The 14,748-nt window shown below is 42.7% G+C and overlaps 1 protein-coding gene across 1 annotated transcript in view; it reads left to right on the forward strand.

The window, feature by feature from the left end:
- Positions 1-14,748, forward strand: part of ITIH2 (inter-alpha-trypsin inhibitor heavy chain 2) — a gene marked incomplete at its 5' end in the record, with an annotated part of 38,973 nt that overhangs the window by 16,225 nt on the left and 8,000 nt on the right. Inside the window, 8 exons of the mRNA XM_081109125.1 lie at positions 1,154-1,270; positions 2,745-2,913; positions 3,526-3,651; positions 5,684-5,865; positions 6,733-6,918; positions 7,301-7,440; positions 9,274-9,443; positions 12,263-12,400. Coding sequence (XP_080965251.1) covers positions 1,154-1,270; positions 2,745-2,913; positions 3,526-3,651; positions 5,684-5,865; positions 6,733-6,918; positions 7,301-7,440; positions 9,274-9,443; positions 12,263-12,400 — 1,228 coding nt within the window. The remainder of the gene's footprint in view (positions 1-1,153; positions 1,271-2,744; positions 2,914-3,525; positions 3,652-5,683; positions 5,866-6,732; positions 6,919-7,300; positions 7,441-9,273; positions 9,444-12,262; positions 12,401-14,748) is intronic.

Genomic DNA, 14,748 nt, shown 5'->3' on the forward strand with positions numbered 1-14,748 from the left:
GATCTGCCCTGCTGACTATCCACCCTAACTCCTTAGATCAGTGGTTGGCAAACCGAGGCTCGCGAGCCACATGCGGCTCTTTGGCCTCTTGAGTGTGGCTCTTCCACAAAATACCACGTGCGGGTGCACACGTACAGTGCGAAGTTGACTTAAAACTTTAAGTAAAGTTTATTAAGTTAATTTTAGGGAACGTTGTGGAGTGAAAGAAGATGTAGTGTCGAGTATTGAGAAAGGTATGTTGAGATGGTTTGGACATATAGAGAGGATGAATGAAAGGAGATAGATGAAACAAGTATACAAGACGAGTGTGGATGGGAGAGTTGGAAGCAGTCGACCTCAGCGAACGTACCTCAATCAGATTGAGGACGTTTTTAGCAAAGGCCAGCTTAGGAGTACCCTAATTCAGTTAATAACAATGTGCCTACCTATACAGTTTGTTTAAAAAATTTGGCTCTCAAAAGAAATTTCAATCGTTGTACTGTTGATATTTGGCTCTGTTGACTAATGAGTTTTCCGACCACTGCCCTAGATGCTTGAATTCTGTGGTCTCATTTTGCTGAACCGTTTACAGAGCCCAAAGGTGCCTATTCACTCAGTCACTGAACTGTCTGGAACTCTCCACTACACCCCTACCCACCCCTATGCTGGCAGGCTAACTCCAAACTCACACTCAAGTCCAGTGTAGATGCCATGTCCTTGGGAAAGACCCCCCTTTCTGAATTAGATGCTTCTGCACTGGGCATTCTTGGAACCTTCATTTTCCTGATGGTAGCACTTAACACCCTGAGCTGCCTCTTCACTTGTCTGGTTCCTCCACTGGCCTGTGAGCTCAGGAGGAGGGTGGCTCTGTCATTCGCTGTTGGCTAGCAGGGTGCCTGGAGCAGAGGCTATCAACAAAGACTGGGTGGAGTAGAGAGAGAAGTGAAACACCCTGGGGAGGTAACCTGCTAAGAGGGCTTGGGCCTTCACAGGAAAGGAAGGAGGGAACAAGAAGAAGGGAGAGACGGATGGACACCAAGCTGCCAACTCTGTTCTCTTCTTTACAACTGTCATGCGCCCTGCTCACCATGACTCACCTCTCCTTTCGTCCCCAGATCCCCATCCTCCTATATTCCAAACATTGGTAATGGTTTAGTAATGTTCTGTTTTTCAGGTATTTAATGGATATTTTGTCCACTTTTTTGCTCCTGAAAACATGGACCCAATTCCCAAAAACATCCTCTTTGTCATTGATGTCAGCGGTTCAATGTGGGGAGTAAAAATGAAACAAGTAAGTACCCCTTGTTGGCTTGGTACCTAGATTCTCTACCTTCTTTGAACCCCCCACCCCCACCCCTCAACAACACAATCATTCAATGCACCTTACCCCCAGGGTTTGTCTTAGATGGCTTGGGCTGCCCTAACAAAGTGCCACAGACTGGATGCCTTGTGAATAACAGAAATTTATCTCGGAACTCACCTTTTTGAAATATTTTATCTCAGTATAACCTCTTCTCCCTGATAACACTTCTGCTTCATAGTCTTCTGGTTCTCTGCATAACATTTTACTTTAATATCTTGCCATTGTTCATGAATTACTTTGAAATCATTCTGTACTTATCTTCTCTAATTACACTGCCATGCTTTGAGGGAAGCCACCTGTCTCATATCTTCCTGTTTGGAGCTCAACATAGTCTTATTTAGCATTAAATGGGGTAGATGTAATTCTAAAGAACAAACAAGGAAGTTTCTTATTTTACTCATCAATCCATTCATCTAACCAAGTTGAACAACTTACCGTCTATTCATTAATTAATTAATTCATTCAATAACCATTTCTGACCATCTTCTGGCACCCAAAAGAAGGGAAATTCATGCCCCGCCCCACTTCCCTTGCTCATACTCCAACACCAGGTTTCTCATCAATGGCATTATTGACACTTTGGATTGGATAATTCTTTGCTGGTATGGCCACCCTGTACATTGCAGGATGTTTAGCATCCAGGGCCTCTGCCCACTAATTGCCAGTAGCACCAACCCCTCAGCTATGACAATCAGCATGTCTTCAGACATTGCCAAGTGTCCCCTGGTGGGGAAATTCCCCTCAGTTGAGAACTACTGCCCTAACATAGCAGTTTATTCATTGCTTCCTTCCTTCCTCCATTCATTTAACAAATATTAATTAAGCATCCAATACATGACAGGCACTTAGTTCACCAGTAACAGAATCAACCAAAAACATTTTTAAGAAATCACCCCTACTGTCCTGGAGCTTACAGAACTTACGTTCTGGAGGAAGGGGGATAGAGAATAAGCAATAAACATAATAAGTACATTTAAAAGTATTTTCAATGGTGTTGTTGTGGGGGGAAAAAGTTTCTTTTTTTAAAAAAAGAGTGTATTAGGAATCAGAAGTGTCATTTTCAGGGAGGTTTGGTGGTTTGAAGAGAAAGATGAGAAGCAGTAGTTTAAGAGAGTGGGTGAGTCGGTGGACTTGTGAAATACATTTGATTTTCAGGCACCATTAAGGCGGAACCTGAAGTTTGTGATCCTTCGAAACAAAATAAGTCAGTAAAAGTTTAAGGGTCAAAATGCAGATGACCCATGCTCAGCATAAGTGTTGAGGTGGATGTAAGAGGCTTCCTATAAGAATTATAGCTTGCGTCAGTACTTGAAAGATGACTAGGAGGGATTCTTGGTCTTCCCTCTCTTCTCAGGCTCAGAGCTTATTTAATGTGACCCTTCTCCTCTCTCTCTTGAAATAGACAGTGGAAGCAATGAAAACCATATTGGATGACCTGAGAACTGATGACCAGTTCTCTGTGGTTGATTTCAACCACAATGTGCGAACCTGGAGAAATGATTTAGTCTCAGCTACTACGACACAAGTTGCAGATGCCAAGAAGTATATTGAGAAAATCCAGCCTAATGGAGGTAAGTGGGTTTAGCCTGAAGCCCAGTGAGAAACATCTATAGGATTTGAATCTTGACTCACTGAAGAAATATTATTTCCTACCAGTGTTCTTTGCCCCATCTGCAATGGTCTGTCTTAAATAATGCATTTATTATTAAATGATGAATACTAAGTTCATTGCAAAAGTACAACACATAACCCATCCCACACAAGTTTTTAATTATTCTAACCTTCCTCAGAAAAGAGTGTCAGTAAATGACATTTGCCTTCTCTTTACTTGCAAAGCATAAAATGTAACTGCCTTCGGAGAAGTGTTCAAGTCTACCAACAAGGCTGAGTTAGGTACCTTCAATTTTATGTTTAACAAAATGACAGAATGCTTTGAAAGGGCCAACTCATCTCTAAGGAAGTAGTTTACACTACAAAGGGAATAATTTACTCCACAGGGGGGCCTTTACCGGCCTGGGCAAAATTGGTGTCACTTGGAAAGCAATCAAATGATTTGGGTACTGAATAAATTATTCTTGAGTAGTTACCAGACAAATGAACCTGAACCCAAGATGTGATTGTTTCTGTGCAAAGAAAGAGTATATAACAGAACATTGTTATATTACTTTATATTACTTTACCAGGCACAAATATCAATGAGGCGCTCCTGCGGGCCATCTTTATTTTGAATGAAGCCAATAACATGGGACTGCTGGACCCTAACTCAGTCTCTCTGATCATTTTGGTTTCTGACGGCGATCCAACAGTAGGCAAGTAGCACTTCCATTTTCTAGTACAAATATTTCTGCTGCCATTTCTTGGGAATGTGACTCATTTACAGTGGGAAATCTAATTGCATTTAGATATTAAACTGACTTTTTAAATGATTTTAAACCCGTGCTCCTATGAAAAAAGACTTCTTTTGACCCTGAAACATTCATCCTGTTTAGACCAGTGCCCGGACATTTTTCAGTGATGTCCTTGAATGCCTCGGTGTCACCTCTGTAATGTGGGGAAACTTTAATTTTTATTGTAAATGTGTGCTATGACGATTGCTAATACAGAACATACTAGTGAAATGCATTTATTTCCTCAACTTAAGGTATGGGAGATGGTGAATGGGCATATGTGTGGTGAGGATTGATCCAGGTCTCCAATTGTACCTCTGGAGTCCTCAGTGATGTATTTTTTATTGTTCTCCACACTTCCCTCAGCCCCTCACTGCAACCAGAGAAATTACTTCTGTCCAATACATTCTGTATGTTGACCATTTTTCTTATTCACAAAATAGCTCAACATCTCCCTGCTTCTATCATGTATTATTATTTGTTTTGTCTCTTTACACTGACAAATATAAGGAAGAGTGACTGCTTAATTGTGTTTCTGTCTGTTATATGGACAAGGACTGTATCTAACCTGTTCCTGACAGCTCAGTGGGAGGAAAACTGGTGACATGATCATGATGATGGTATCCTGAGCTTTAGAAAGACAAAGAGCAGCCGTTTTATTAATGGTGAAACTAGAATGGCAGTTGTTATATATTTGTTGCAGATTCATTGTTTTTTTCCCCACCTTGGATCAGGTTACTTGAAAATTGAACTTTAGAATAAAATCATAAGGAAGAAAAAGCAATAAAGTAAAAAATTAAGTTGGTTTCTTACTCCTGTCCCTCATCCTTCCAGTTCCTGTCCCCAGAGGCAGCCACTCATTACCAATTTCTTGTGTATCTTTCCAGAGCTATCCTATGCATGCCTGCATTCTACATATACATACATATAGATATATATTTGAATACATGCACACATATACATACACACATGCATGCATCTATACAAATACATCCTACATATATCAATTATTTTTGTTTTTCCCTTTAAAATGTGTCTTTAAGATTATTCCAAGTAAATATATAGTTGCCTGGTTCTTTTTAATAACTATACAGTATTTCACAATTTGAATATACCATCATTTTTAAAAAGTATATTTGTATTGATTTTGAAAGAGAGAGGAAGAGAGAGGGACAGGGAGATAGAAACATTGATCGGCTGCCTCCTGCATGCCTCCTACTGGAGATCAAGCCCACAACCTGGGTATGTGCCCTGACCTGGATTCAAACCAGTGACCTCTTGTTTCATGGGTTGATACTCAACCACTGAGCCACACAGACCAGGCGAATATACTATAATTTAACTAATCTCCCTTTTGGTGTACATTTGTTTCTAATGTGTGGCTATTCCCAATTACATTACTACTAGATGCCTGGTGCATGAAATTAGTGCACTGGGGGTAGGGGGGTCCCTCAGGCAGGCCTGCACCCTCTCTCAGTCTGGGAGCCCTCAGGGGATGTCCGAGTGGGCCTAAGCTGGCAGTCGGGCATCCTTAGCGCTGCCCTGAGGTGGGAGAGGCTCCTGCCACCACCACTGTTCTCACCAGCCATGAGCCTGGCTCAGGGCTTCTGGCTGAGCAGTGCTCCCCTTGTGGGAGTGCACTGACTACCAGGGGGAAGCTCCTGCATTGAGTGTCTGCTCCCTGGTGGTCAGTGCACATCATAGCAACTGGTCATTCTGCCATTCAGTCAATTTGCATATTAGCCTTTTATTATAGAGGATGTACCATTGCCCATAACTTCATTTCAACATGTATGAACACATCTGTTAGAAAAATTCCTAGTAATTGAGTCACTAGATCAAAGAGTGAGTTTTTAATTTTGACAAATTTTGTTAAACTGTTCTCCATGGATTTTTCAAAAACTGTATAACATTGCCTCCTCATTTCTTTTCTTTCTTTTATCATCAACTTTAGGTGAACTAAAGTTGTCAAAAATTCAGAAAAATGTAAAGCAGAACATACGAGACAACATATCCTTGTTCAGTTTGGGGATAGGGTTTGATGTTGATTATGATTTTCTGAAGAGACTATCCATTGACAACCGAGGAATTGCTCAAAGGATTTATGGAAACCAGGACACATCTTTACAGCTCAAGGTAACATTTTTTTTCTGTTCCTTTCTTTTCTCTTCACTCAAAAATCATTCAGTTAGTAATATCTGATACCTAAAAGAAATGGCCAAACTTAAGTTAAAATTGTCATTTCAGCTATACTTGGTTGCAAGAATAAAGTGTTCATGCCTTTCTCAGGCACTCCATTCTACTGTACACCTGCATTAACAGCAAGATGAGAGGCAGTAATGCGATGGTCACTTCCCTACCTTCTGAACAAGTTTTCCGAGGCACCAGCAGAGCTTCTTATGGCTTTACAGTCCCACCAAGCAGTTTGTCCTTTTTATCAGCTTGACCATGCCTTTCCTTTAAAGTACCTTGGCATCTTAGATATCAACTTTTTATAATGCAACGCAGATCAAGCTGTAGCCTATAAATTTCCTTAAATATAAAGAATATGAATTACTTGTTTACTTTGACTAAATGGAAAAGAAAAAGATGTACGAGAACATATTTTACCCCCCTCTCTGTCAATACCAGTTATCACCTATCAATGGTGGGCACCGTATTTAAACTTGGGAACAGATAGGGATAACTTCTAATTTGGGGAATATCAACCTAGCTGGCTTTTCTGATTCTGAGTGTTCATTAGCTATTCATGCTGGTCATGATGAAAAAAAATTCTGGGCTCTTATTAAGTCAATTAAAATATTCTTAACAGTCTTTATCTTCTCTATGTCTCAGTTCGTCTGATAATTATGAGAATTTTTCTTGTCCCATAGCTTTCCACAGAGATCCTATGAAAATAAGAGATATCTGTTAAGCATTTGAAGAATCTCAGAGGAAAATGCTTTAGACCTATAAAGTGGCATGAAAAGAATAATTTCTCTCTCTTTTTTTTATGAATTATAGAAATTCTACAACCAGGTCTCTACTCCAATGCTCCGGAATGTTCAGTTCAACTATCCCCATACGTCAGTCACGGACGTCACTCAAAACAGTTTCCATAACTATTTCGGAGGCTCAGAGATTGTGGTGGCAGGAAAATTTGACCCTGCAAAATCAGAGCAATTACAGAGTATTATCACGGCAACTTCGGTACTTCGGCTTATCTGCTTATTCTAAAAATACTAACTGGTCCCTTGGATACAATCCATCTAGTGGATTAATAGGCTAACACTGCATCCCAAGAACCATGTATGTAGACTGAAAGCAATAGTAAAAGGAAAGACATGAGATTATCTATGCCATCTTCCCAACTATTGTGTGAATTCTTACCTTTTTCACCCCAGACCAATTGGAAACTCCGGAAGTACGTACTTAACTTCCTCCTTTTGTATCCTTTTTAATTATTTTACATTTCCCATAGAGTTGTAGAGTACCCTGGTTCACTCACAGTAGGTAGGTATGAAACACTGTGAATTGATTAACTATAATTCTGCTCCCCTGGTGTCTTTGAACTGAACCTTGCATTGTCCAGGCCAGCACAGAGTTAGTCTTGGAGACCCTGGCCCAAATGGATGAGTTGGAGGATTTTCTATCAAAAGACAAGCATGCAGATCCTGATTTCACCAGGAAATTGTGGGCCTATCTGACCATCAACCAACTCCTAGCTGAGCGGTAAGAAGTACATACACCACAGGGATTTGCAAAACTGGATGATTTGCCTTGAGATTCGGAGGTAATACACAAAAAGATTAGAACCAAAAAATGCAGCAAATTAGTGCAGGGTTTAGATGATTAATTTCCTCAGGTTACAAGCACTTCAACTAAAGCTGAATCACCCTTATTTTCTTTTGTTTTGAGGTTTAGCACGAGTAGAGTAAAGTGTGTAAAGTGCATTGACCTTAAGAGAACAGTTTAATGAATTTTTATATTCATTATCCATGTAATCAGCACCCAGTTCTAGGAATAGAAGACTTTTTTCATCTCTGAAGTTTCCCTTATTCTTTTTCCAACTCAACCCCCACCACCACCTCCAGCAGAAATCACTGTTCAACCCTGGCCAGGTGATTCAGTTAGTTGGAGTGTCATCCTGTACACCAAAAAGTTGCAGCTTCATTTCCCAGTCAGGGAACATACCAAGGTTGTGGGTTCAATCCCCAGTTGGGGCATATAGGAGGCCACTAATCAATGTTTCTCTCTCACATTTCTATCTACCTATCATCTATCTATCATCTATCATCTCTTCTCTCTCTCTAAAATCAATAAGCATATCCTTGGGTGAGGATTTAAAGACAAAAAAAATAAATTACAGTCCAGATTGTGTCACCATCAATTACTTTTGTCTGTGACTGAATGGGTTATTGTCCAAAGAGAAATCAACTATTATGTGATTACTAGAGGCCCAGTGTATGAATTCGTGCACAGATGGAGTCCCTCAGCCTGGCCAGCAATGGGGGATCGGCAGGAGCTCACTAACCACCATGGGGCAGCTCCTGCATTCAGCGTCTGCCCCCTGGTGATTGGTGCATTCATAGCGACCAGTTGGTTGACCAGTCATACAGTCACTTAGGCTTTTATATATATAGATGATCTCATATAAGGAAGGGCTCCATAATAGTCATCTGTTTCATCCCTGGCTTCTTTGCTGACCTGCACTGAAACTCTCCAATATAGAAACTATATTTCTATGGGTGGTTCTTTGACCACCTGCTTCAGAGTTACATACAGGTGTTGGCTAAAATTATCATTCCTGAGACCACTCCGCCTGCTCTATCAGATTCTCAGGGAAATGGAACAGATCATCTGAACTGGGTTGGAGAAAATGAATATAACTAACTACTCACAGAGAAAATCCATGATGTCAATAAGATTATAAAACAGACACATGGCTGTAAGCTGTGGCTTTGAAGTGAGCAAGAAATATTTCTGTCCCTTTACAGAAGCACACTGAATGCATTTAAAGGTAGCTAGTAAATTGCTGCAAAAGTTAAATATTGATTTTCAAAAAACAATCCCTGTAAAACAGACCAGTGCTTGCTGGAGGGTGGGTGGGAATGAATAGGTAAAGCACAGAGATTTTTAGGCCAGTGAAGCTACTCTGTATGATCCTATCCTGTTGGATACATGTCATGCATTGTCCAAATCCATAGAAGGTGCAACTCAAGGATACACCCTAATGTCAACTGTGGACCTGCGTGATAATGATGTGTCAATGTAGGTTTATTGATTATAACACATGTGCTTACGTTGGGGATGTTAATAATGGTGGTAAATCTCTGTAATTTCCACTCAGTTTTGCTGTGAACCTAAAATTGCTCGTTAAAAAATCATGTCTATTAAAAAAAAAAATCCTTAGGACTGCATGACTAGATAAAACACTAAGTTAGTTCTCTTTTTCCTTGTGGTCCCCAGGGTCCTGGTTGGACACTGGACGTGATGGAGCTGTGGGAGTTTACCTCGGCCTTAAATAAAGTGACGCTGTGTAACATCTCTATTTCTTGAATACAGAAGCCTGGCTCCTACCGCTGCTGTCAAAAGGAAAATTACAAAAACAATCCTGCAGATGTCACTGGAACATCACGTAGTGACGCCACTCACTGCCATGGTGATTGAGAATGAAGATGGGGACGAGCGCATGCTGGCCGACGCCCCTCCACAAGACCATTCTTGCTGCTCAGGTCAGTGTTTCAGCCTGGTGGGGAAACACGAAGGGTCAGCTTAATAAAGGTCCTCGGGCCTCTGCCCCTCTCCCACTCCCAGTCCACCTCTAGCTCCCAGGCCTATGTGTGTATCTCCTCCCTCCTCCCCCTGCTGAGCTCCTCCTGCCAATTTACTTCAAGGATAATTTATTGCCTTGATTTTCAAACATTTTTGCTCACATGTTTTCCAAAGGAATTTTAAAAACTTATGTACCCCTTCATAAGTTTTAAAAAATCAACATTAAAATTTATTTCACCTTATTTAAGTGCCTGCAATGAATTCAATGCCTGGCATATTGTAAAGGTTGAACTTTTAAAATGAAACTGTGGTATAACTCTTTTAAGTGTGGCCAATGAAATTGAATACCTGGTTTGAGACTTACCATCATCCACAAAAAAATACGTGAACAAATTCTATTCTCATTATTATAAATGTTATAGTGTTCTTTTTTTCTAGTCAAACTTATATTTCCATTCCACTTCTCTGGCAGAATCATATCCTAACATATTTTTATGCTTGAAAGTCTTTTGTTGATAATCCTTTTCTTCTGCAAGGGAAATATGTATACGAATTTAAATCTTTTCAATTTCTTGTGATCATAAGATTCTGAGTGTTCAAATTTTTCTTCTGGGTTGAATTTTATGAAAATTACTATGAGTAGACAATTTGTCAAAATAATATACTTTAAATTTTTATATACATAGAATGTCCTATTTTCTTGAAAATCATCTTTTAATGTGGCTGACTGTATTTTTCATGTATATATGGTAAATGTTATTCATTAGTAGATTGAAAAGAGACAAAATTCAGCATCAACTCTACTTTTTAAAAAATTTATTGGGGTGACATTGGTCAACATGATCATGTAGATTTCAGGTGTGGGTTTCTATGTTACAAGATCTGTATATTGCATGTGTGTACCTCTACTTTTTTTAAAAAGTGTTCTATGGGTGTAAGTCCTAATAAACATTAGAGATTTTGATAAGTAGATAGGAATAGAAAGCACTGGCTATGGCAATGTCATTCATTTACCTGAACTTCTTTGAAGTTACATGACAAACTCACATATGGATCTATATTGAAATATTATTTTTTAACTTATTTTTATTGTTCACAGTATTACAGATGTCCCTCATTTTGTCCCCTCCCCCCAGCCCCTATCCCACCTCAGGCCTTCACTATTCATTACCTGTGTCCATGGGCTATTCATATAAATTCTTTGGTTAATCTCTTCCCATCTGTTCCATGCATCTATGCCTCTGGACCCATTTTGTTTATCAATTTATTTTGTTCATTAGATTCCACATATAAGTGAGATCATGTGATATTTGTCTTTCTCTGGCTTATTTCGCTTAGCATAATAATCTTTAGGTCTATCCATGCTGTTGAAATGGTCAGAGATCCTTCTTTTTTACGGCCTAATAGTATTCCATTATGTAAATATACCACAGCTTTTATTTTTAATGATATATCAGATGACAGCTTGGGCCCTACTCCAATTCTGTTGAAAGTAAGAATTGGAACTATCTGACTTTCGAATGAATTTGTTTCCCAGTCATTGGAGTAATTGTTTTTTTGGCACTACACCAATTTTCAATTGGACACTTTGGTTTCCAGAAGGCTTTTGGTGAGGGAAAGCAGGAGAGAGTATGCCTTCTGCTTGTAAACTAGGAGAAAAGGGTGTTCTTAGGAAAAAGTGTATGTGAAAGCTGAGAACCTAGAAATTGCCTGAAAAATTATCCCTGATCTCTGTGCCTTGGGGAAAGTCCCAAGGCATATCTAAGGGGGCTGTCCCCAAGTTTAAAAGACTTTGGTTTTTCTTCTGCTTCCTTCCTCTCTTACTTGAGGACTCCTAAAACATAGTCTTGAAAATGACCTACATATACTACCGGGGACATTTTCTGAATTTTTAATTTTGTCCAATTTAGATGCCAACTACACCAGGGTGGCCTGGGATTCAAAGAACTCTGACTTCTGGGCTCCTGTTACATTAGTCTGGGGCCTCACAGCTAAATTTCTCTAGATCAGTGGTTCTCACCTTCCTAATGCCGCGACCCTTTAATACAGTTCCTCATGTTGTGGTGACCCCCAATTTCATTGTTACAAATTGAACATAATTAAAGCATAGTGATTAATCACAAAAACAATATGTAATTATATATGTGTTTTCCGATGGTCTTAGGCGACCCCTGTGAAAGGGTCGTTCAACCCCCAAAGGGGTCGCGACCCAGAGGTTGAGAACCGCTGCTCTAGATAAACTGGCATATCTAGGTGACATTGTATCACCTAAATAAAATGCCTTGGTGAACTGGTATTTGTTTCTCAAAGACGGGAGACTGACTGGATATCAGAAAGCAAAATGAAATTTTGTAACCAGTAGGATAACCTCTTTGGGAAACTACGTTGCTCAGATTGTTTTTTGGTAGGTGAATAGGAATGTATCAGGATGATGTTGACCATAATCCGGGACTTCTCCAGCAGCTAGACTGGACATTATCCCTGCAGCCTGTGCTGAAGACATGAGGTCCTTCCCCAGCTCCAAGGGGCAGTTCCTCTGCTGCAACCCAAGCCCAGGTTCCAGACTCTGGGGAAAAACCCCACAGTAGGCCCACAGCATAATGACAGAGGAAGCCCTACAAGAGAGAACTCAGGAATGAAAAGGATGGGAGGAGACCTTAACTGAGAAAGACCTTAGCTGAGAACCTCTGGGGTCTGAATGAATAATTGTTGAAATTATAAGAGACTTACATGGAAAAGTAAGCCTGGAAACTAATGGATACAGGTTTTTTCTACCCAGGTGCCCTCTATTATGGCAGCAAAGTTGCTCCAAGTCCACTCCCATCTTGGGTCCACCCGTCACCAACGCCAAGGATCCCAATGCCTGTGAAAGGAGCTTCTGTACTTGAGAGCACTCCTCCTCCACATGTGATGAGAGGTGAGAGAACTTCAACATGGCTTTCACATCCTTGGTCTCAATCAGATCATAATCTGTGGGGCACATATATTTATCTATATATATAAAAGGCTAATATGCTAAGTGTCCAACCGTTCCGCCGTTCCACTGTTCAACCAGTAGCTATGACATGCACTGACCACCAGGGGACAGATGCTCAATGCACAGGCATGGAAACATGGAACAGACTGATGAATCTCAGAGGGAAGAGGGGAGGAGGAAGGATGGGAAGAGATTAACCAAAAATCTTACATGCACACTAGAGGCCCAGTGCATGGATTTGTGCACTGGTGGGGTCCCTTGGCCTGGCCTGCAGGGATTGGGCTGAAACCGTCAGTCCAACATCACCCGAAGGGTCCCAGATTGTGAGAGGGTGCAGGCCAGGCCGAGGGACCCACCGATGCATGAATCTCTGTACCAGGCCACTAGTCCTATCTAATAAAAGAGAAACATGGTAATTAGTGTATGACCGCTACCCTTCTCATTGGCTAATCAGGGCAATATGCAAATTAACTGCCAGCCAAGATGGCAGTCGGCAGTCAGGCAGCTGGAAGCGAACATGAGGCTTGCTTGCTTCAGTGATGGAGAACTCCAACGTTCCCCGCCTGCCGCTGCTGGCCTCTGAGCTGCAACTCTAAGCAACTATGTTACAAATATAGAAGCTAAACAAAACCCCAGAAACCTGCTTTAGTCGCGGGGCTTCAGCCAGCAGGATTGCAACATTGTTTCAAATACAGAAGGTAAACAAAGACCAGAAACCTGCTCTCAGCAGCGGAGGCCTAAGAGCTGGAGCCAAGCCTCAAAGCTAAAGCTGGCCCAGAATAAAAAAAAAAAAGAAAAAAAGGAGCGGTTGGGAGCTTCAGTCACCCACCAGCCTGAAAACAGTCCTCAGTCCCTCACCCAGACTGGCCAGGCACCCCAGTGGGGATCTCCACCCTGAAGGGTGTGTGACCAGCTGCAAACAGCCATCATCCCCTCATCCAGGCTGGCCAGGCACCCAAGCGGGATCCCCACCCTGATCCAGGACACCCTTCAGGGCAAACCGGCCAGCCTCCACCCATGCACCAGGCTTCTATCCTATATAGTAAAAGAGTAATATGCCTCCCAGCACCAGGATCAGCGGAGCCGCGAGGCCTCCCGGCACTAGGATCAGCGTGACAGGGGGCAGCGCCCAAACCCCCTGATCTCCCTGTGGCTCTGTGTGTGACAGGGGCCGGGGCCACAACCTCCCTATCCACCCTGCCCTGTTTGTGACAGGGGAAGGCGCCCCAACCCCCTGATCGGCCCTGCTCTGTGCCTGATGAGGGGAGCTCCCCAACCCCCTGATCGCCCTGCAGCTCTGTGTGTGACAGGGCGCAGCGCCCCATCCGCCCCCCCCCCCCCCACACACACACACACACACAGGCCCTGCTCTGTGTGTGACTGGGTAGAGCCATAACCTCCCCATCGGCCCTCCCCTGAGTGTGACAGTGGCGGCGCCCCAACCCCCGATCGGCCCTGCTCTGTGTGTGACAGGGGGCGGTGCCCCAACTCCCCTACCGGCCCTACTCTGTGAGTGACAGGGGGGAGCTCCTCAATCCCCTGATGGGCCCTGCTCTGTGCGTGACAGGGGGGAGCTCCCCAACCCCCTTATGGGCCCTGCTCTGTATGTGACAGGGGGGAGCTTCCCAACCCCCCTGATGGGCCCTGCCTTGAGTGTGACAGGGGGTGGCGCCCCAACTCCCCAATCAGCCCTGCTCTGAGCCCGACCAGGGGCTGCACCTAGGGATTGGTGCCCTCTGCCACCCGGGAGCAGGCCTAAGCCAACAGGGTGTTATCTCCTGAGGGGTCCCAGACTGCGAGAGGGCACAGGCCGTACTGAGGGACCTCCCCTTCCCCCCCACCCCCTGAGTGCACAAATTTTTGTGCACCGGGCCTCTAATATATTATAAAAGCCTAAGCAACTGTTACAACTGGACAACCAGATGACCGGCCAGTAGCTATGATGCACACTGACCACCAGGGGCAGACGCTCAATGAAGGAGCTGCCCCCTGGTGGTCAGTGAGTTCCCACAGCCAACCTCCCACAGTCCCTCCCCCCGAATCCCCCAGCCAGCCAGACCCAGTCAGGACTAGGCAAGATGGCCCCAGTCGGCCCCGATCGCCAGCCAGGCCGAGGGACCCTATCTATGCACGAAAGTGTTTACTGGGCCTCTAGTATGTTAATAAAACCACTGTGCCTTGGTAAACTAGGTGACTTTTATAGGTATCACTGCCTTCCATTGAAAGAGGAAAACTCCATGTTAGTCAGCTTGGCCACCATAATTAAATACCATAGACTGGGTGGTTAA

Source organism: Myotis nattereri (genome assembly GCF_964212035.1).
Source record: "Myotis nattereri genome assembly, chromosome: 1".
NCBI lineage: Eukaryota > Metazoa > Chordata > Mammalia > Chiroptera > Vespertilionidae > Myotis > Myotis nattereri.